This window comes from Macaca thibetana, chromosome 2 (assembly GCF_024542745.1).
Source record: "Macaca thibetana thibetana isolate TM-01 chromosome 2, ASM2454274v1, whole genome shotgun sequence".
Taxonomy (NCBI): domain Eukaryota; kingdom Metazoa; phylum Chordata; class Mammalia; order Primates; family Cercopithecidae; genus Macaca; species Macaca thibetana.
Window position 1 is genome coordinate 192626818 of NC_065579.1, and position 22914 is coordinate 192649731.

The 22914-nt window shown below is 38.3% G+C and overlaps 1 protein-coding gene across 11 annotated transcripts in view; it reads right to left on the bottom strand.

Moving 5' to 3' along the window:
- Positions 1-22914, bottom strand: part of ROBO2 (roundabout guidance receptor 2) — a 1778513-nt gene that overhangs the window by 169381 nt on the left and 1586218 nt on the right. For all 11 annotated transcript variants that reach the window (XM_050782129.1, XM_050782128.1, XM_050782122.1 and 8 more), the window contains 2 exons: positions 4195-4352; positions 151-271 (listed from right to left, as the gene is read on the bottom strand). In XM_050782129.1, coding sequence (XP_050638086.1) covers positions 151-271; positions 4195-4352 — 279 coding nt within the window. The remainder of the gene's footprint in view (positions 1-150; positions 272-4194; positions 4353-22914) is intronic.

A 22914-nucleotide genomic window follows, 5' to 3' on the forward strand; every position in this document is an offset into this window, starting at 1 on the left:
CCAGAAAACAAGATAATTCTAATTTGTCACTGCTTACCAAAAGTCATGAGTAACTGTCCTTATATGGCCCAGGTTTTAATGTTAGTAATACTTAAAAGCAAAGAAAAATTGATAAAAATAAAAAAATTATAATTTAGAAGAAAGTTTTACCAAAGACAGTCAGCTCTGCTGGGTCACTGTCCCTTTCTCCCACCATGTTGGTACCAACACAAGTATACATCCCTGCATCACTTTTCCTGGTATTGGAGATCATCAGTTTTCCACCACGGATCTGTTACAATCAAACAAAAAGAAAAGAGAAGGGAAAGAAAAAGGAACAGAACAGAAAATAAAAGGTCATTAATAAATAGTTTTGAGTATTTAAGCATATTTGTTTCCCAAAGGAAAAATCTCTCCCATTATTTTGGCATTTGTAGGTATGCTTTCTTTTCTTAAATTCACCCTCAATATAAGTTTCCATACTTTCTTCATAGAAAATATTTTTTAAGGCAGCTGTCCTCTCTTTCCTCATCCTATTTTGAGTCTTGTGACTGACCCCACTAAATCCCAGTAGTTAGTCTTCACACTGAAATTCATGTGAATAAGTTGCTATTGTCATTTGTCATCAGAAACACTGATATTCATTTTAAATAATCTAATAAAATCCATCTGAATCAGAGGGATTCAGAAAGTATATATATGTGTGTGTGTATACATACTTTCTGAATATATATATATATATATATATATGCAGTATTCTGGACTCTTAAGAGACAGTAGTAAATCAAATGGTAAAAATCTTTGTCTCCCTAGAATTCACATTTCAACTGTTAGTATTAATCATCTTTGTCTCATATTACTTGTATTGAAGAGATAATTCTTGATGAAAATGGCAGGTTGGATAAAAACAAACACAATTTATAAAATGGTAATATGTATTGGTATAAATCATTAGCATCTAATAGGTTCCCCTTCAAGATTTCTTAAATGAGAAGCATTTATTGGCTGATAAAAACAAATGCAATAATATTAAAATATGTATTTGCTAAAGAGAACATTAAAGCAGAGTTAGGCTTTCAGTAAATGTATAACTCAGTTTCTTTTCCATTTTTTTTTTTTTTGGTATTCATTTAATTCAATATTAGCTTTACAAGGATTGAGTGTTCTTGAAGAAATACAAGATAAGAACATGTTGGTTTTCTCCATTATTTTTTAATTTCACAGGCAAACACAACTCATGTAGGTTGGCTCTTATCAGAGATGTTTCAAGATTTACAACTTGTCATGCTATAGAAAGGAATTTTCAACTTTTTTTTTTACATAGGCGGAGAAGACCATTAACCTGTTCTCAATTCTGTCTGAGAATTGAGAATAGAATAGAATAAAATGAGAGCTTATAAAAATGGCTACGAAGGTCATTTCTCCTCCCCCTTGAGGCTGAGAGCTAGGTAATACGACTTGATTTGACCAATGGAACTAAAGCACATATTTCCCTGGAAGAAAGGTTCTTGTTCATTGTGTCTTGCCTTCTCTTGCTGAGTTGGAACCCTGAGACCAACATGGGAACCTACTGAACTAGCCTGCTGGAAAATTAGAGATCATAAGGAGGGGAACCAAGATATCCAGCTGAGAGTCAACCAATTGCCCGACTTGTGAGGAAGGTCATCCTGGATTATTCAGCTGCCAGCACTCCTTTAAATAGGCAAGAGCTAAATGCTATAAATATAAACTACCAATCCTTAAACATTGGCTGATTTTACTCCATCATCGGGAGTACATTTTCATAAACTTGGTACCCAAGCAAGCCCACTGAGAACAAAATTCTCTTTGGCAATGTCAATCTCACAGTGTTAACAGTCAGACTAGTGTTGGGTCTCAGAAAATGATACCCCAAAATGTGGTGCTTTGGCTTTCTGAGCACTTTGAATTAAAGGAAATCGTAAGTCCTCAGAAACTTCCTTAACATCAATGCCTCTCTGACATTCCTTTGTTTCTGTCCCCTCCTTTGCCCCAAGAACAGAGAGGGGAGCTTGCTAAAGTTCCCTTATCTGACTGCAAAAAGGTCTTCCAAAAGAAACACAATTGCCCTAAATCCCCTGTCTGAAATCTCATTAACCTGTAAAGATTAATTACCAAAGAAGAAACTAAAGGTCATTACCATGCCTACTGGACAGACTGTTCAACTATTCTTCCTGGGGTTGTCATCTGAGAGACTTTATCTACGTAATAAGAAAACCTTTGTTTGCAGTGCAGTTCTGCCCCTCACCTTCCCAGAACTTGTTACCACCTCTCCCAGAGGTCAGAGGAACTTTGTCTCAGGCTATTGTCTATTTGTTGGGCCCATTCGTCTTCTATGAGGATCATTTAATCTTCCTCTGAAACTGCCTACTATCCCCACTTCCCTCATCCTATGAAGAGGGTAATTAAGCTTCAACCATCTATCCCTTCTTTGAGTTTTATACTTTGTATGATTCCCCTGCACTTACATATAAATATTTTTCTATGCTTCTCCTTCCATTAAACTGTCTTATTGCCAGTTTATTTCAGCGGACTAAAAGACTTAAATCTTTGAAGGGTGAAGGGAAAAATTCTCTTTTCCTCTGTACCAGAAACACATGAATATACATTGTTATCTCTTCCACAGCCTATCTGGTTCTGTTTTATGTTGTAATCACACTGTGCACATTGGCCGGGTGCGGTGGCTCACGCCTGTAATCCCAGCACTCTGGGAGGCCAAGGTGGGCAGATCATGAGGTCAGGAGATTGAGACCATCCTGGTTAATATGGTGAAACCCCATCTCTACTAAAAAATACAAAAAATGAGCCGGGCGTGGTGGCGGCACCTGTAGTCCCAGCTACTCGGGAGGCTGAGGCAGGAGAATGGCGGGAACCCGGGGGCGGAGCTTGCAGTGAGCCGGGATCGCACCACTGCACTCCAGCCTGGGCAACAGAGCGAGACTCCATCTCACACACACACAAAAATTTTATATATATATATATATATATATATAAAGACTATATATATATTAATATAATATCAATACTTTATAGATTTTTTATTAAAATGGCACATTTATTCAGCCAAATGAGAAATTATCTTAAATTAAATATATTCACTCTGAGTTGTACTGAATATAAAAATTTTACTACTGAATAATATCAGAAAGTTAAGCAATTATATACTATTTCTGTGGGTTGGTTCTCACTTAAAAACTTCACATATGAATATTGCATGGATCCTCTGAAGAAATAAAACGATGACATGCCATTCCCCTGTTTCTGTGTGTTTCATTTTGAATATTAATCAACTGATGAATCTGATTATAAATTTCCTTTGAAAACAGTTATTTTTCCGCATGAGCTAACATGCAGAATCAGTCAGCTATTTTGATTTCAATTTTATTTCATATCTATTCAATCTGCTTTTAAATCAATTCATGTATAAAATTTTACTGTTATAAATATTATTTAATTGGAAAAACTGGAAACAGCATTTGAGATATTCATCACCTTAAATTATTTTCACTTATAATTTTTGAAAATGGTGCAAAATTAGATGTAGTTAATGTGGCTTATGGCTATCATTTATAGTTTAACACTCATGTACTGCATGGCTAACAGAAGCTTCTGGAGCTTTTATAAAAGAGCTATAACATCCGCCGGGCACGGTGGCTCACACCTGTAATCCCTGCACGTTGGGAGGCTGAGGTGGGTGGATCATGAGGTCATGAGATGGAGACCATCCAGGCCAACATGGTGAAACTCCGTCTATACAAAAATCACAAAAACTAGCTGGGCGTGGAGGTGCCCGCCTGTAGTCCCAGCTACTTGGGAAGCTGAGGCAAGAGAATCACTTGAAACCAGGAGGCAGAGGTTGGGGTGAGGGAGATCGCACCACTGCACTCTGGCCTGGGCGACAGAGCAAGACTCCGTTTCAAAAAAAAAAAAAAAAAAAAAAAAAAAAAAGCCAAATATTGCAGGGTAAAGATACAATTCAGATTGGTGCAATTAATATTTCATGTACTCTGGATTTACATAATTTTTGTCTCTTATAGTCTCATCCAAATGTTTTTAAATCTTTTCAAGGCAGTATAAATTGTAATTAACATTCAAAAACAATTATATTAATAATAAGTTAAAGGATAAAATACATCTATTTTGTATTTTGAGACTGAAAATTCAATCTCTCTGGGCCACGATTTTAATTTAACTCACGCTTATTCTTTCTTCCTTGTCATCAATTCGAACTTTGTCTTTTTTCCAGTAGATGGTGGGTTCTGGGTGTCCCCGGGGAGGCTGGCACTCCAGGATTGCAGGCTCTCCAGCTGCCACTACAACATCTGTGGGGTTTTGTCGGAAGTCATCTCGTAACACTGAGGAAACATAATTACAGGAAAAGAAAACTCAGCGACGGTAACTAAAGCTTTCTGTTGTACAAGTCACTTCAAGTCTTGTTTACCTTGTTCTAGTAAAAATTGCCTGGATTTTTACTAAGAACATAGCGACATCCGCCTTAAAATATTCTACAGCCAACATAAATGATCATCAACAGGAGAATGGCTGACTAAATGATCGTGCACCTTTGGTCAAAAATTCAATTTTAAAAATGAAATAAGTCAAAAAAATGAGAAATATTCATGTACAGTTGTGTGATTGATTAAAAAAGCAAGGTGCAGAACGCTTCATTAGTATGATTCTATTTTCTACACAGAAACTCGTGTGTGTGTGTGTGTATATATATATATATATACGCTCGTGGTTTGTGAGCCTGCAAGCCTAATGGTCTGTGAGGGAAAGTGGGGTGAGAATTCTTTGCGGAAGTCCTTTCTCATGACATGAACATAGACAAGATCCACACTGTTTTCATTACACTTCAGAAGACAGACTCATAGTTCACCCTTGCAGCGCACTAGCACCCACGTACGCAGGGCTACATTTTCATTCTCTCTGCAACTCCACCTGCCGAGTGACATCTGGGCAGCGTGACATTCAGGGCAGAGATATCCCTTATAGCAGTTTTGCCTGTCTGAAATTTCCTTCCTTTCATTAAGGAGAACAGCAGGTTGGGCCTCCGCTGTAACCACCGAAAATCTGGCATGCCTGCCTCTCCAAATGTCACCTATCTATCTACTTGCGCTTCTCTGCTCCTGACAAGATGAAAAGCCTGGAGAGATGGCTCAGCCCTAGAGGACTGCGTTTATGTGGTAAATCAGAGCTACGTCAATTTTAGGGTAAACATTCAAAAAAGTAGTTGAGATCAGCAAATGTACCACATACTACAAGTGCCTCGGCTTTTCCTGACCGGCTTCACTGTTTCTGTGCTTGGACATCCAACACTGACAAGTTTGGTTCCAAAGTACCTCGAGGTAAAATGAACCTACACACACACACGCATGCACACACACACACACAGACACACGCACACATCGAGCTGTTTGAAATCAACATTAGGCAGCTTGTGGTAGCCTGGTATGTAAATCACGTGCTGCGAGTGGGGATGAGGTCAAACCAACTGCCTTCCGTGTCCTATAATGAGACCCACTTCAGCACTCTGCTTCTTTGTTGTGCCAAGTCTGTAGGTTAATTGTCATTCTCCAAATAAATAAAACTCCCTGTCCTTCAAGAGCTCCAGAGAGACAACTCAGTGACTTCCAGGGTTTTTCTTTTCTCGTCTCTTGCAACACATCCTTTAACACGGTTTTCCATCTTAATGAAGTCACGGCCCTTTATGAGATTAGAGAACCTGCTCTTATGGAAGGAGCAGTAAGAAATAATTCAGCACAAATTGTTCACTCTCAGTTTATAAGCTGATTAATTTACTGCTTTCACTGCTAAAGAAATGTGTTCCATTTTAGCACTGCGAACTGCATATTTTTGGCCCCCTTGTCTAACTGGCAAGAAAGGTGTGATTTGCATGCATAAGGATTTGCTTCTGAATGGGCTGAGGAAAGCGTGCATTTAAATGTGACATTCATGCAACTGATGAGAAGGGGTTAACACTGTGGTTCCCTCCTGCAGGTAAATCCTCCAGGGAGAGCAAGCTGGTGACTCATTTATATTCTAAATACAGAACAGCTGCCTATGTATGCAACGTTAAGAAGTGCAAAAATATGGTAACAGGGTGATGAGCACCCCTACAATATCCGGTACTGGCAACAAATGGTGTTTTGGCAGGCCCTCGATCTGTTCCAAAATGGCACATCTGGCCAGTTGAAGGGCCTTCTCCAGATCTGGTCTCCTAAAAAATGGTATGCCAAAAAGCCTAAGCACAAATGGTACTTAAGACCATTGCAAATCATTCAGAAATACAATGTTACACCAATTTGCTACAATCCATTTTTTTTTAAAGGCCCTTTGACATGAGGGACAAAAAGAAGAAAAACATTGTAACAAACTAAAAGGACTGCTACTCTTTAACAATAAAACATGTGTTTATGGCATTCAACAAAAAGGGGGAAAATGACTCCAATTTGCAAATGAAGCCAAGAAATCTAACATCAACTGTAATTTTAGGCTTTCAGACTATTCAGCCAGAGAGTAGGGTGAGATAATGATATAATTGATACCGTGCCCTCTTCAACTTGTAATACGCTCTTTGGGGTTTGTATAGCACTCAGTATATCCGTTTGTGTTTGGTGATATCATTTATTTTACCCTACGTCTTCAGGATATCGTTTCTTCTCTCTCTTTCAGGTGAACAACATGCTTTTCAGCAGGTTCCAGCACAGCAAGCCTAGAACTTATTTTTAGAAAAAGGAATAAAATCATTTTTACTCTTCTCAAATTTTGAAGGAAGATATGTATATTCTGATATTTGTTTATATGTTTCTGGGGTCTGTATGTACATTCATAAATGTAACAAAAGTAAAATGACATCTCTCGCTTCCCATTTTGTGCTAATTATTAATTTCTGCCTTGGGTTTTGCCCTGTGCTCTTTGTCTGAGCCGATAAAGACAAGAAAGTGTTCGTCACGGTGAAGTATTCCCACGTGTTGGATGAAGAGAACTGAAATGGTCTTGTAAATGTAGAAAATAGCAAAGCAATTTCAAATTGTAAATGTGTGTGCGCGCGTGTGTGTGTGTGTGTGTGTGTGTGTATTCCCCCTAAATCCTCTACCCTAGAAAGAACTGAAAACTATATTGTCAAGTGTGGCTTGACAAGTATGTCAAAAGAAGAGCACATACCACTGTGTGTGTTACCCTAATTCTCCATAAAGTCTTTACATATGATGAAGAGAAAGAAATCCGATGAGAGGGTAGCAGTACGTTACGTTTCAAAGAAAAACAATATACTGTTTCCATAATGGCTGCATTAATTTACATTTATAGCAAGTCGTAGGGGCCAAGGGAAAGCCTCCCCTTTGCCCTCTGATGCTTCACTGAAAAATCAACTCACAAAAAGCAGATTACTTGGAGAAAAGGTATATAATGTATTAGCGTGCCCTGAGGAGAATCACAGAGTAATTGTCTAGTATCGCTACGGTACACCAATGTTATATACTCTGTTTCTCAGGGGAAAGAGAGATGAGGAAGTATGGATAATTTTTAGGCGGATTCAATAAGCTTAAAGAACATACAACAGCCTGGGACAGAGTCTTTTCAGCTCACAAAAGGACCTTGGTTTTGAGGAAAGTTTGCCCAGGTTTGCTGTCCGACTTCAGTCTTCCTTCCTGCAATATCGTTGGAGCTCATGAGCATTCAGGGAAGGGCCAGAGGCAGTGGTTTTCCTCTCTGGTAGGTGCGGACTTTAGGCAGGTAAGAAACTCTGGAGAACAGCTTCATCCTGTGCTTTGAGACACATTGACTGAGACACGGGGTTTGGAGGAGGAAGGTCAGAGAGATCTTGAGGCTTCCTCTTCAGTTCAGCATGTCCAAGTGCTGCTATAGGAGCCAGAAATTACGTAGGCAGGTAGTGAGGGCAAACCAGTCCTCAGCGAGGCCTCCCTCTCAACAAAAAACAGCCCCAAATAATTTCTAACGAAGGGCAGCCTGTAAAACCGAGCTGCAGACATAGAGAGGCAAGCCAGAAGCTTGCACGGTGAGTGCTGGCAGCCAACACAAAGGGATACCTGGAAGCCAAGTCTGTTCAACACCGAGGCTCCGCCTTCCGCTTTTTTTTTTTTTTTTTTTTGTCACCACAGGTGCAGTAAAGGAGCAGGCAACATGGTGCCAGCCAGGTAGAGAACTCACCCGCATAATAAAGGTTACGGTGGGGTGGCCAACTTCTTCACACGCTATGTAAATGACACACCTGCCCCACCGTCTCCTTCAAACCCTGTGGGAATCAGACATCGTGTCCTCAAGCTCATCTGTAAAACCAGCCGCCTCTGGTCGCCAACTGGGAGGTGTGCTCGGAACCCTCCCTCTGCACAAGGGAGCGTTTGTCCTTTGCCTGTTAAACTTCTGTTCTTAAACTCACTCCCTGTGTGTCCCTGTCCTTGATTTCCTTGGCATGAGGCAACGAACCTCAGATATTCGAACCCCAGACACTGCTTTAGTGACATATTTCAGGGTATCAGTTTCTGAGCCCCAACAAACTATACAAGGGTCTGCTTTTCTCAACACCCTCACCAATATTTATCTTTCATCTTTCAGACAATAGCTTTTCTAACAGGTGTACATTGTACCCAGTAAATATATAAGACATACGATTGCTTGTCAAATAAAAATACAATTTTTAAAATTTCATTTAAAAAGAAAAAGGATATAGTAGGTACATTTTAATATAGAACTTGCTTGCAGATCTAAGAATACAGGTTTCAAATCTCTGTGGAGTGGGGTGGGGGGGATATGTAAATGGCTAGAACCCAAATATTCATTTCCATATGTGAGCTGGAAAACATATATAAATAGTTCACTTAGCTAATCGTAATATAACCTGAATTATATTTGCCTGTTTTTTACATTGGGAGGCAGGATGACTTAGGAAATTATTTTGGAAAATTGGAACATTCTAAATTACTAGAGTACTTGATACAATATAGTTCACATCTATGACATAGAGATTGTATTGAACGTTGTAATGTGCTCAACACACTCCTATGAATTGGTTAACAAATATATTAAGAAGAATGTCATGAATGACAAGTGCCTGCAGTAGGCCCTTGCTCTGTTCTCCAATGGTCACTCCCTTCTGTTATTTATTCCCTTTGTATATCCCCTCCCCTTGAGCATGAACTAGACCTAGTGATTTACCTTTGATGAACAGAATGTTACAAAGTGACAGGATGCCACTTCCAAGATCAGGTTATAAACGATTGTGACTTGCATGTTTTAGCGCTCTCTCTCTCTCTCTCTCTCTCTCTCTCATTGGGGCTTAGAAAATGACACCCCAAAATATGCCACTTTAGACTTTAAACTAAGAGCACCCAGTGAACAGCAAATAGAAGAAAGGGCTTTCTCTAACGATCCCCTGTCTACCTAAAGATCCTGTCCTCCAGAAGATATTCAATTATTTGAATTCCTTTCTCAGACATCTCATTAACCAGGGGAAACCGGTGCATACCGCAGGAGGAAAGACCAGAGTCGACACTGCACCCAGAGCCCAGGGAAACTCTGTCCCAGGCCACCCTTTGTTCTTCAGACCCATTCATCTCCTCAGAAAATCACTTATTCTTCTAAAATTGCCTGTATCTCCCACTTCTTTCTCCTCTGTGAAGAGAGTAATTAAGCTTCAAGTATTTGACCTTTCTTTCAGTCTCATATTTTGTGTGGCTTCTATGCACATGTGTGCGTAGTAAATATGTAGCCTTTTTCTTGTGTTAATATGTCTATTGTCAGTGTATTTCAGCAGACTAAGTTATTGAATCTTTAGAGGGAAACTCTGAATTCCTCTCTTACTCTCTTTCATATACTTCCTCTGATCATGCAGGGTGCCGTGTTGCAGAATGGAGAGGCCCGTTTGGCAAGGATCTGAAGTCACCAACGGCTGGCAAGAAACCAAGGCCCTCAGTCCAAACACCCTTGAGGACTCAAATCACCACTGAATTTTGTAGCAATTTGTTACGAAGCAATAGGTAACTAATAGAGTGCCTTTAAAAAGTTTTATGTCCAGCTGTGATTTTAGAGCTTATATCTTTGACTCCTGCTTCCTTATAATCCTATATTCTTTCCCATCCCAAACCCTGTCTGTTTTGTCTTAAATCAATAGTTCTTAGAAATTTTTTTTAACCTCGGTCTAGGCAAATCACTACATAGTCATTTCCATCTTAGTTTATTAAAACAAATTAGTAATGACAATGAGGTGAGACTGTATAATTAATGGACTCCTGAAAGATATATTTCTAAACCACAATGTGCACATGACCCCAAAGAAGTTATTAGAAGGGTAAAGCCTAAAATGTTACTGATAAAAGAATTGGCACACATCACTGACTAAAGAATACAATCTACAACCAACTAAATATTGTGCGAAAGATAATCTAAGAAAAAATTGGAATGAAAGGTATGGCCAACAGCAGTTGAAAACCACAGGCAACCCAAACGACACTGAACACAAGGGTTTCTTGCAGGCAGGTTTTGTCTCTGTGTATGTGTCGGAACTGCTGGGGCTACGTGGCACAATGACATCCAGACTTCTCAGTAGAAGACTGACCTCTAGTCTCAAGCAGGTCCTTACAGGACATACATTTTAGTTTGCGAATACAGCTTCAGTAAATTATGATACATAGAAGGATACTCAGGAGCCTTTACTTATCCGTACATATAATATATATAATTATGTGCCGATTTTCAGTAAGAATTTTTTAAACTTGCTTTTAAAAATTAACAGGCACATATAATGACACTTTTAATATATTTTTAAAATAACTTGTTCTATGATAATAGCCAAAATTTAGTGAGTACATACTATGTGCCAATGACTGTGTTATGGATATAGAATAGGTCATTGGAGACTCATCTATTGTGTTAGGTAAGTACGGGGTTTGAACCCAGTGTGTCTGACACTAGAATTTACACAGTCATTATGCTGCACTGATTTGCAATATCATCTGGGTCTATTTATCCTCTCTCCACTGCCCTAGTTCAGAATGTCCTTATCTATTCCATGAATTGCTGTAAGAATATCCTATTTGACCTTTTTCTCTGATTTCTCCTTTAAACTTTCCATTGTAGCTATTATGAGTTAGCTAAAATGCAAATGTGATCATGTCAATTCCCTTTTTAACACTTTTTAATGGCTCTCAAGATACAATTCTCTCCTTAATATGATTTCAAATGTTGTTTGGAATCAGGTCCCTGCATATGTCTCCAGGCTCATCAGGGACATTTCTGTAACCTCCACGCCCTAGGGATATGAAGGAACACCTAATATCATTGGACGTTGGCATATGATGGGCTTTCTGCCTGAAAGTCACTCCTAGCTGTCCCTTTGTTCTCTTACTTTCGCCTGTGTCTTTCTGGAGTACATACTCTTCATTCCGCGTCAGCTTTGGACTCACTCACCTGAAGTCTTTCCTTACCTACTTAACTGGACTGGGTAACCCTCCAAAGAGCTCTCAAGTTGAAGGGTATCAGAAAAGTTAACCAAATATTGTTGATTGGTTGATTGAATTGATGTGCTCTTCTTTGAGATGTGTATTGCAGCCTTTTTTTATTACATAAAATAGACCACAAGGTTTTAATTTGATTTTAAAATGTCATTTATGAAGAACAGTTTGAATCGTTTGGAATTGAGAAATAGAATCCTTGGCTTGCCTACCTACATGCTCGTGTATCTGTAAAATGAAAGCCAGACAGTTCAAGAAGGTCAGAAATCAACGACTCAAAGAATAAAACAGATTTATGTCAGCCAGAAAAACCGGTAGCACAAATTACAGTATATCATAGTAAATTATTACAATGGATTAAGAGGAAAAAAAAGTGATGGCCACTCATAAAACTAGCACAGATTATTCCCCCAGCCCTTCCAACACCACGGCCACCACCACCACCACCAGTTACCACAGGGAATGACTGGATGTAACCCCAGCCAGCAAGCAGCTCGGAACTTCCACTCTGCACGTGAAGGAGGCGCCCTGTCTCTTCCCGGACTACGAGGCTGCAGGTGACAGCCATGCTTTGAACCCAAGGGGAGCTCGAGCCTCAGGATGAAACTGGAACTATGAACGGAGTGTAAAAAAAATCTGGGTTTTTAAGGACATGGCTGGACAAACTAATTCTGAAAACCGTGCTAGCTCTGGACTTTCTAGATATGCTTCCTTTTATATTTAAGCCAGTGTAAGTTTCCCTTTTCAACCAGAAGCTCCCCACTGACACGGCATAATAATCTTGTATTTTTCCGAAGTTTTGATGACGAAACAACTGAATAAAGATTGTCATTCACAAGGGACTACTCTATTACATTTGGTGCCATTGAACGAAATGCGGTCAGGATGGGCTAGCCACCAGTTAAATAGACAATAACATCTGAACCTGTGGGCAGAAGTCATAAGTGGTTTCTTCTGCACAGAAGGGGAATGGGAGAGAAAGAGCTCAGTGGGGAGACATCCGGGGGCCGCTGTGCAGGCTGACACTCTGGCACCCTGTAGCACGCTGACAACACCAACACGAGAAGCTCTCACCCCACCTCCAGTGAGAGGCTGTGTACGGGCACATTCACTGAGCAAACGATCCAGAGAAACCGGCGGTATGAACTGGAGCATGTTGAATAAACAAGAATGCCCTGTGACTTGTTCATTTTCAAGTCACAGCATTTTGTGAAGTCTAGTATTCTGCGGGGAATAAAACACACAAACACACGCATAATTCACCCAGGAGGAATGGCCAGCCTCGAGTTTCTTAGCCAAGTCTTTACTCTTGAATCCTTTTTTTAGCCGTGTTCTGTCCTCACCCACAAGATAATTTGAAGTCCTGCGAAGAGTGCCAAGTCTTCCTTAATGTTTTCCATTAATGTTTAGAACTTGCTGAAGGATTCTTAGAAATTGCATGGAAACATTGCGCTCTCTGTAATTTGTATCCATAACCTCTGTAATGCATATGTTCTCCTTGGGGACCAAGTGTTGAGATCATTCATAAACTCTTGGATCACATGTGGCACTGCAAACTGGTGACATCTGACCACGGCAGACTCTAGGCCTGTCTCTGGCAATCATTTCCTTTGGTTTGCAGTTAAAAAGCCAGCAGTTGGCATGCCTTCAACACTTGGAAGTCCTATTTTTGGCAAAGCCTAGCATGTGATATTTGACAGGGATCTGCAGAGCCTACCCATTAGCTTATGAGGAAGCTGTGGATTGAAGCTAATTAATGTTTAATCAGTTCCTCTTTTTTCTCCCTTAAAGAGCCATCGCCCACAGAATCATTCACATGGCATTGCTGCCTCCAAAATCACAGAAAGCTCAAAGAAACCAGATCAAGTTAGAGATTGTGTCCAAACATAGCATGTGAGGAGGATGGTTTCTAGCAATGCTAGTACTAACCTAAACATGTGCAAGGCAACGCCTTCCTCAGCTGCAGAACAAAAGCCACCTCACCATGCTCCCAAAACGCTCTGCTCTGCTCCAGGAGCAACTGCCTTTCAGCACTGCCCCGTTCGGACACAACTGTCTTGGCTTGTTCGAAGCAATGCTTGTAACTTTGGGCATAAGAAGATATAATACAGTCAATTCAAAATGAAGAACTACACAGCCTAGCTTATTGTTTTTAATTAGTGTTTTTTAAGATGATAACAAGGGGAAACACCAGATTGTTTCAAGCTTATAGTGCGGCCTCCTCCTTTTCTTAGATCTGGGTTTGGGGATAGATAGCGAGATAGAGAGACAGAGAGATGATAGAGCCAGCAAGCCCACCAGCTTTAAAGAATTTACATTTACAGGATGATTACAAATAACCATCTGTCTGCGTCAAGCTTTTCAGTCTGGTTCAGGTCCCATGGGCCTAGCTCATGTCTTCAGACAGAGTACGTAGGCTGCTAGGCACCGGGTCAGCGCGTTACGGGTGCTCTGTAGAACGCCTACCTTGTTTTCCTGCTGCTTCTCATTTTTCTTCAACTCTCTGCATCCCCTCCTCATTTAGCCCTTACCTTACCATTAGACCAAAGAAAACAAAAACTAAAGTATTAAATCTCATTCATATATATTTATACAAAACTTGAATTCAATACATTTGTTTACACGTACACTTAAAATATATCTAAGTATGTATTTAAATCCAAATTTCAAGATTCATTACTGACTTATAGCTATAGTTGTCCATTTGAATAAAGGAAATAAAGAGTGTTATCCAGTACCTATTAATGTGCTGCATTATTCTGGATCCCAACAGATCGCTGCTCTCCTCCCACCTTGTCAGTCCTTATCTGAAGATATTAGCTTTCACAGCATTCCACCGCACAGTTCACAGAGGTACAGAGCTTCAGCAGCATCTTTTGTCATTCCAGCCTCTCCTGGTATCAACGTGTTATTGCTCCGATATTTCTCTACCGTCATGTATTCCGATGTGCGTGATCAACATGAATTACAATGCCAAGTAACTGCCAGATGTCATGAGTTATAAACTCAATAGTCTAAGGATTATTACACATTAGGGCACCCTACAGTGCAAGGGTGTCCTGGAATTTATGTGTTATTTATTACCTATTGGCAGGGTCTCAAAGTAATCTCACCCCTGCTGATGAAATGAGGGTTGAAAGGAAAAGAAGGTCAAGGTCAACCTTCTTTGCCAGTTACTTCAACACTACTGTTGCTTTATCTTTTTTTCTCCTCTACCTGAAACTCAACACATCTCTGAATAGAGTAGAAATATAATTATATATATGGGCTCACAACTTGATTCTGCCAATTTCACCCTTTCCATCGTTTTAGCTATTTTAACAACACATTTTGTAACCACAACCGTTGGAGGTCCTAGATAGGGGGTTCACGTGGATCACATCATAATCCATAAACTTAAAAATGAGCAGTTTGAGAGTACACGGTGTATGTTCCTCTTTTGCACTGGTACATAACCAAAGCCTAACTGCATAGATTATATTAGAATTTTACATTTAAAAAACATATTCCACATGCTTGTGGATTTTTTGGTCTTAGTCTTCCAATATTAAATTTTGATATGTCCACATCACAAAATATGGGCATTACACCATCACGAATTTTACTGAATTAGATCCAATTTGGCATCCTATATTCTTCAGGAAATGTTCTACTTGATTGCTACATGACAAGAGGCTTGAAATGTATCCTAATTCAGAATGTATCATATTGATTTTTAAATTCGCTGATTAAAAATAGCTCTATCACTTCTCTACTCTATCCCAAACCCAGTAACCTTCTTTTCTTTTGCTACTAAATGAATTCCAAATACAGTAGTTAACATTCAGCAATCTCATTACCCATCTACCATAAATCTCCAAAAGCATCGCCATCTTCTGACAGTTCAGCAGAAGAGGAAGCAAGGAGCATATCCAAGTACTTTTTATAAATGCAAATGTCCCAAATACCAAATTTAAATTACCTCAGAAAATTCATATTACACCACTGACAGTGATTGGAGAACAATGTGCTTGAAGATCTTTGTTTACTTATGAAAAGCACAATTTCTTATATTCCTAAAGACAAAATGATATCAAACAACAAATACTGAGTATCTTTTTAAGGTATAAGTAATACTGAGTTCTCACGAAGAGAATAAATAATATGTGTTTTACCCAAAAGTATTTAAATATTTTAAAATACATGGATGCTTTAATCAAACTTTCACATCTTAGGTGAAACTGGAAAGAAGCCTTCTTAAGTAGAGTTTTCAATGAAATCCTTCTTTTCCTCTGATACACACTGGAGCCACCTTGGCCATCCATAGAGTATGTGCTCAACAATAAGAAAATAACTAGCACTGCCTTCTGAGTCTCTAGCTCTGTATCTATTCCCTGAGCTACCCTGTTTCTCCTAGCCTGAGGACTTACTACACTTTCGCTCTCAGAATGCCTGGAGATAAAAAACAATCATAGCCATTCCCTGTCTGGGTGGAGAGGAAGCAGCTCTCTACATTGTAGTTACTACTTACTTAGCTGCATGAGATGGTTTTAGTTTCTCTCCCTGGGATGATACCAAACTTGATAAATAAGATTTACCAGAAAGTCTACTAAACCTCCATTATTTTGACCTAATCAAGGCAATTTATTATGCCATATTACTAAAATTCACAAACTGCCTTAACCTCTTTTTGGCTTTTTTCACACACCATATTAACCTTACTCCCTCTAAAAACTGCCTACAAACAGTAAAATTAGAATCTTGTTTTCTTGGTACTCTTGATGAACAAATTATGGCTATTGTGAATGTAGGTCAAGTTGTCTAAAATGTCAGCAACAACAACAACAAAATCTGAAGTTGGCAAATGGGATAATTTTTGAAGTAAATTACTGGCTAGTAAATAATCAAATGTTATATACAGATTGAGTAATTTCTAATGCACATGTTTAATACTGCCCTTGACATATTTTCCCCATATTTACTTAAAGGAAAGACCTTTGCTTTAGAGGGCGAGGGCCTTATGACAAATGGCTTCAATATATGACTGGAGAGCCAATCACTGAAGCTGCTCTCAGTTGATAAAAGTGACAGGTATAAAATATGGACTAAAAGACTTTTCATTTTCCTTCTAATATCCCAAGTAGTAAAGGAGGAAATGCATTCATTCATTCATTCATTCTGAAATTTAAAAAAAATCTTCAGCATAATCTAAGAATTGGATAACTTTCTTTTTCACCTTCCAAACGAACACCTTTGAAATCCAAAGGAAGTACTATTAATAATTATTCCAGGACAGTTCCAGGAAATTCAGGCTGAATAGTTCCCTTCCTCCCCCTGTAACTCGATGTGGTCTATTCTCTAAAATAATCTCTACAGCGTCTTCTTTGTCCCCTCAATCATAATCCTCAACCCGCACTTCCTCAGGCCTTTCTTCAGGTCCTGAAACGTAATATGCTCTTTTCTTTTTTAGGGCCTAACACAGTTTGTTCTCTATTTCTGGAACGCACTCTAAATCTCCTCCACCATATGCCAGTTCCTCTTAGGGACCTGGAACTCCCATTTAACACGTGTTTGTGGAGCTGCTACTATTTGGCAGGAAGGCAGCACAGCACTGTGGGAAAGATAACGGGCCCAGTCACACGGCCTGCGTTGTCTCCGTTCTGTTACTTTTATTATCCAGATGAGTATCCACTTTTATTATTAAATTATTACAGGTCCTTCAGCCATTTTAGCTTCAGCTTTTTTCATCTGTGAAATGAAGGTTTTAAAACAGCCTTTGTCTTTGGTTTGTTATGAAGCCTACACAAGTGATCTTTGTAAAGTACAATGAAAAGTAAAGGAAGTCGTTCCTAAAAGAATTACTGTCATTAGGAATTCGATGTAGTGTAGTAAACAAGAAAGACTTTGAATCTTACTTTTGAATCTGATCTTAAATGAGTTTCATGGCTGTCAATTTTTAATTCCTTTGACTGTCCAATAGTTAATGATCTTCAAGAGGTCAGGCATGGTGGCTCACGCCTATAATCCCAGCACTTTGACAGGCCATGAGATGGGGATTCGAGCTCAGGAGTTCAAGACCATTTGGGGCAACATGGTGAAATCCCACCTCCACCAAAAATACAAAAATTAGCCAGACGTAGTGGTGTGCGCCTGTAGTCACAGCTACTTTGGAGGCTGAGGTGGGAGGATTGCTTGAGCCCAGGTGGTCAAGGCTGCAGTGAACCATGATTGCACCACTGCACTCCAGCCTGGGCAACAGAGTGAGACTCTGTTTCAAGAAAAGTAATAACAACAACAACAATAATAATAATCTTCAATAACCCTGTCCCATATATAAAATTTTTCAGACCTTAATGTCTTAGGGGTCAATCAATTACTTTGCAATTGCTAAAAGTGATCATCGCTATAAATAAGTATTAAAGGAGTAGGAATTTATATATAATTCTAAAAGCAAACATATTTAGAGGTACTATTTTATGTTATACATTACTAATATCCATGGTTCTTCCCAATCAAAAAGTATACATTTTGCCCAGTAAGTTTTACCTAGTTCATTTTTAAAAGTTGATTTTAATAGGACGTTTAATTTTGCTCTGTTAAATTGATAACAAACTTAGATATTTGTTTTTCACTTTTCAACCAGCTCTAGTTGTTGAGACTACCTCTGTGAGGTCACAGAGGAGTTTTATTTTTCAATCGTCCACTTTTTAAACTCAAGTATGTGCTCCATGTTTTGTTACCGTCTCCACATGGCACACTTTAGGAGCACAAGACAGTTCAGTGAAAGATGTTCACTCACAGTACTACAGAGATCTAGGAAAGTTACCATGCCTAACTCAAAAACCACCAACTGAAAAATAAAAGTATGAATCACTGGGGACAAGTACACTTAAAATTCCATAAGGTAAAATGGAGGAAACTGTTTTCCTAAGTAAGTCTTTTTGGAGCAGCGAGTTTCAGAGCTGGGTTTCAAATATGCATTGGATGCTTTAATTAATTAGAAAAGGAAAAGAAATACGCTGGAATGTGCTTGCATGCACATAAAACAATCTCTGAAAGAACACACAGGAAACTAATAATAACAAATGCATTTGCAGGAAAAAAAAATACTGGAATATAAAGAATAAGGGAGGAAGACTTCCTGCATCTACTTTATACTTCTTTAAAACCCTGTAAATGTGTTAATTACTTATTAATACGTATGTTTACCAATGTATAAACTCAATGCATAAAGAACAAGTATGTTGACGGAGAGTGTTTTCAAATCATACTATCTTTCCCAGCTGGATTTAACACAAAGAGTTGCGAAGAGAGTACAGAAACGTAGTTTCTTAGAAGAGTCATTTAGTGACACAAATGGCAATTTTCTACAATTAGGTGCTTTGAAATGTAAATGTCAATAAAATATCTGTAGGATGCTGGTAAGCATGCCCTTAACTTAAGCCTGATCAAAATATACAATTCAACTAATGAGTTTTTTTCAAAGATAGACTAAGAATTCACAAACTTTACTATTGAGAAAGACCTTTCTTTTCATTTAACATTAACTACTATGAACTAGGCACAAGAGACATAAAGACAAATTCGATGACAACCTTTTGATTTGAGACTTAAGTCCCTTCAGTGCCTCAATAGAATACTGAATGAAGAGTGAGGAGGTTCTAAAGGAAGGAACAAGTATTACTAACTGTGGTTTACTTGAGAGTGGCTTATAGTTGTTAATACATCTTCTATAGAAGCCAAAATATCAATTATTACCCAAAATTATCAATTTTATGAAAAGTTATTTTTCTCTCTCAAATTACAAGTTGTGAGTTTATAAATCTATTTCACGTAAATAAATCAGGCCAGGTATGGTGCCTCACACCTGTAATCCCAGCACTTTGGGAGGCCGAGGCGGGCAGATCATCTGAGATCAGTAGACGGAGACCATCCCGGCCAATATGGTGAAACCCCGTCTCTACTAAAAATACAAAAATTAGCTGGGTGTGGTGGCACGGGCCTGTAATCCTAGATACTCGGGAGGCTGGTGCAGGAGAATGGCTTGAACCCAGGAGGAGGGGATTGCAGTGAGCCAAGATAGTGCTGCTGCACTCCAGCCTGGCAACAGAGCAAGATTCTGTCTCAGAAAAAACAAAAAAAGTAAATCAAGAAAATTATAAATCATTCCTCCTTTAAAAAAATAAAAACTTATAACAATTCTTCATAGAGATTTCTTTAAAAAATATTTTTTGAAAAATCTAATATTATAAGAATATTAATTTGTTTTCTTTGATATGCTATGCCTTTTATATGTCATGTAGATCGAATATAGAAAAACAAAAATATCGTTAATTTTTTAAAGTGTGATGAAGAATGTATCTATGTACAGCATAAATATAATGTTATTTAACCATTAGCACGATTTTTCATATAGGATGATACTTGATGGTTTATCATAAAATATATTATATTCCATCTTTACACAGTATAATTAACTTTTGGTGAACTTTTCTCAATACCGGTAAATTCAATTTTGTCTAATCCTTGGGTCTATAATAATGTTGGCTCATTAAAATGTTAGTTAAAATTCATTAAAATGCACACTGAGAGGTAACAGCTTCATTACTGTAGATGACGTAAAGAAAAAAAGAACGTTTCATTATCATTTAGTTATTTTTAGAACTGAATAAATTTGCATAAAAAAGGTTCACTCTGTTTTCGATAAATCTCAATTATTAAGCAGACCAATAATTAAATTGCATGTTCTAAAAACATATTTTGTTTCAAACACAGAGTCCCAGTTGTTGTTGTTCTTTCAATTATAAAAAAAAGTCATATGAGAGATGGTGGTTATTAGCAATTGAAAATCATTTAAAATGATACAAAAGTATACTAATATAGCCATCATTTTCTTTTCAATATTTAAAATATTTGGTCAAATAAGACTTCCATACAACAGTGGACGGCTTAATAAAATATTGTGATTAATTTCCTTTACTACATAATATATCAATACCTTATAAGACTGAAGAGTCAGATGGCCATGGAAAAAAATGGGAAATTAGCTATTAGCTATTCTCTCCAATGCAGATATAAAAACTCCATGTTTCTCTCCCATTGTACCTTATCTACAACAAGTGCTAGATATATATTTGCTAAGGGTTAATATGTGGAAAATTCCTACATTTTTTAAATTCCCCCCTCAATTCCTGCATAATGAAATCATTACCTTGAAAGCATTGCATTAAAATGTATCTAATTTAAATGTGTGCTTTTTACCTTGTCTTCTGGAATACTTTTCCTAATTTCCTTCCAACTAGCCATTACTCATCCATCTACTTTGCCAAAAACTTCCTGCCCTTAGAAAATAGTACTCAAAATGGAGTGTCCCAGCCACACATTCTTCCGAGTGAACCCCTGCTGGTTCTGCCTCCATGCTGATGGTCCCAAAATACATGCCTCCAGCCTGAGCTACCCTGGAACTGCAGCCTCGTATCCACCTGCCTGCTAGACAGTGCCGTGAACGTCTAAGAGTAACTCAGCATTACCAAAACGGAATTCATGATTTCTGCCATACAAGTCTTTATTTCCTCAGTCTTCACTGTCTTTGTACATGGTGGCATCTGCTATGAATTGCTCAAGGAATTATTATTGCTCCTCCCTTTCTGTCACCCATGAACACACTCACACCATCCCGACCATTAGTAACGTCCAAGGACTGAAACTTATTCAGAATCCACCCAATTTTCTTCACTTCCACTCCTGTCATTTTGTCTGAGCCACCAACATCTCTCAGAGTATACAGCAGCCAACTGAACAATCTTACTCTTACTCCTGTCCATCCTACAGTCAATTCTTCCTGCAGCAGACAGAGGAACCTCTTTAAAATTATCAAAATAAACCTTGGCATCTTTTTACATAAAATTCTCCAATGGACACCCCCCCGCCCCCCCCCACACACACCACCCCCATGACATTTAGAAAAACATGCAAATTCTTATCCTGGCCTACAAGGCTCAAGAGATATGACCTCTCATCTCATAGTATCTACCTCTTCTGCTCCCTTCTTTCCCAGCCATGCTGGCCTTTTTCTTCTTCTAGCAGGGCCAGTTACTTCCTTGGGTCTTGTTTCTACATTATTTAGTTGGCCTGTGAACTGTTATTCTCCCCATGACTTCCTACGCCTCTCCTCTTCTTTTAGTCAAATCTCAGTTTACATATCACTTCTTCACTTTCCCTGTTAGGACTACCCAAACTAAAGAAGCAGCAAGATCACACATATCATATTCCTCTGTTTTCTCCCCTGAATGTCACATAGTACTGTGTAAAATTATTCTTGTTTGTGTTCAGTATCCATCTGCTTTTAATAAAATGTAAGCTAGCTCCATGAAGGCAGGAACCAAGTTCATTTTGCTTGCTGTTGTATTTCCAGAGTCTAGAATGGTATCCTTAGCACACAGTAGGGGCACAATAAGTGATTATTGAATAAACAGATGAATAATGAATTTCAATTCTTGTCATTATTAAACTGGATATAGTTAATTATTAAACGTGCATCTTTAGTAGAAAGTTCCTTATATTGGTCTAATTGTTGAGTTTACTCAATATATAGGTAGTTGCTTATCTCTTGTTTTAGTAAGGAATGTAATACTCATTGAATGATCTGTGAAACGCTAGTAGTTTCTTATTTTCAAAGGTAAACACTAACTCCTAAATTTCATGTATTCAAATGGTCAGAAAAAAAGTCAGAAGCTTGTATCACTTCTTATCACATCCATAACCATAACATAATCATGTTCTGAATGTTTATTTTAAAATACTGCAGTTGTCTAGTGGGGTGGAATAAAATAGTGTCTATTAAATGGTTATAAGGTCAATTGAATACTCACAATGACCCTTTAAGGTTGGCAGGTTTATAAATGAAAAGACAGAGGTTCCAAGATGTCAAGTTCATCTAGTTAACAAAAGTGGCCAGGATTTGAAAATAGATCATTTTTAAATTCTAGATCTTATACTTTTAAAATATTGTGATGAAATCAGATGTAACAGGCATATTTTACAATTTCTTAACCTAATAATCGAAGTATACTAAAAATAATTTAGCTTAGTAACTAAGGTCTTCATTGTAATCAGTTATTACGCCATGCTGTGAGATGGTGATTTTGAACATTAGGCTAAATCCATTTTTACTTCAAAATTCATGATGACACTGGCTTCTTTGAATAAATCCCTAATATGAGCTTGATTCTGTACAGTTGCCTTTTTTTCATTAAAAAACTGGAGAACAAAGGGTGATGGTGAGCGAATTGCTGATCAGTGTTACATTCCTGTGTAAGGAACTAGGGCAGCTTTTCCTAATGGCTATGCGGAAACCCTCAGGATTGGTTTTCACTTTTTAAGAAAAATTTAAGCCAGCCTCTTCTTCCAGCAAACACAAACTTTCTCGTCAGCCTCAATCTTTTCTCTCTCCTCACTCACTGTTATT